The sequence below is a fragment of the Capsella rubella genome, unplaced genomic scaffold (assembly GCF_000375325.1).
Source record: "Capsella rubella cultivar Monte Gargano unplaced genomic scaffold, Caprub1_0 scaffold_3, whole genome shotgun sequence".
NCBI lineage: Eukaryota > Viridiplantae > Streptophyta > Magnoliopsida > Brassicales > Brassicaceae > Capsella > Capsella rubella.
The window spans coordinates 1,327,099-1,327,560 of record NW_006238921.1 but is presented as its reverse complement, the minus strand read 5'-3'; the positions used below and the strand labels follow the sequence as shown (position 1 = coordinate 1,327,560).

Sequence of the window (462 nt, the reverse complement as noted above, 5' to 3'; positions counted from 1 at the left end):
AAGCACTTGAAGCTTACTTTCTACCCGGGTCATTCCTTGTGTAAGATGTATGAAGCAGAGGCTGGCCTCCACAGTAACACTTTGTAGGGAACCCAATCTCAATCTCCTCTTCAATCCTGCGAGCTAAGTTAAATGCACTATTAGCTTCATCCATGACAATGTAAGCGTCTGTCTCCCTATCCACGGTGTCTTCTGTGTAGTGGTCACTCTCGGAATCCTGTGAGTAGCTGTAGTCGTGCCCCATTGATCACCTGAAAATGGACCAAAACCCACATAGTTCCAGACGATACAGACAAAAAGATATCACAGAAAAACAGACAACCATCAGAAGTTTACTCATGGTTATGAAACAGACAACTCAGACAAGTTTACTCATGGTTATGAAACTGAGACTAGTTTATTCCAACAAGTTTACTCAGGATTAGTTTATTCAGATATGCAACAAGTTTACTCAGACAAGTT

General features: G+C 41.6%; 1 protein-coding gene across 2 annotated transcripts in view; it reads right to left on the bottom strand.

Annotated features, from left to right (window-relative positions):
* LOC111831635 overlaps nucleotides 1-462 on the bottom strand; it is a 4,381-nt gene that overhangs the window by 509 nt on the left and 3,410 nt on the right. For both annotated transcript variants that reach the window (XM_023786607.1, XM_023786606.1), the window contains exon 3: nucleotides 18-251. In XM_023786607.1, coding sequence (XP_023642375.1) covers nucleotides 18-244 — 227 coding nt within the window. In that variant the 5' untranslated portion in view covers nucleotides 245-251. The remainder of the gene's footprint in view (nucleotides 1-17; nucleotides 252-462) is intronic.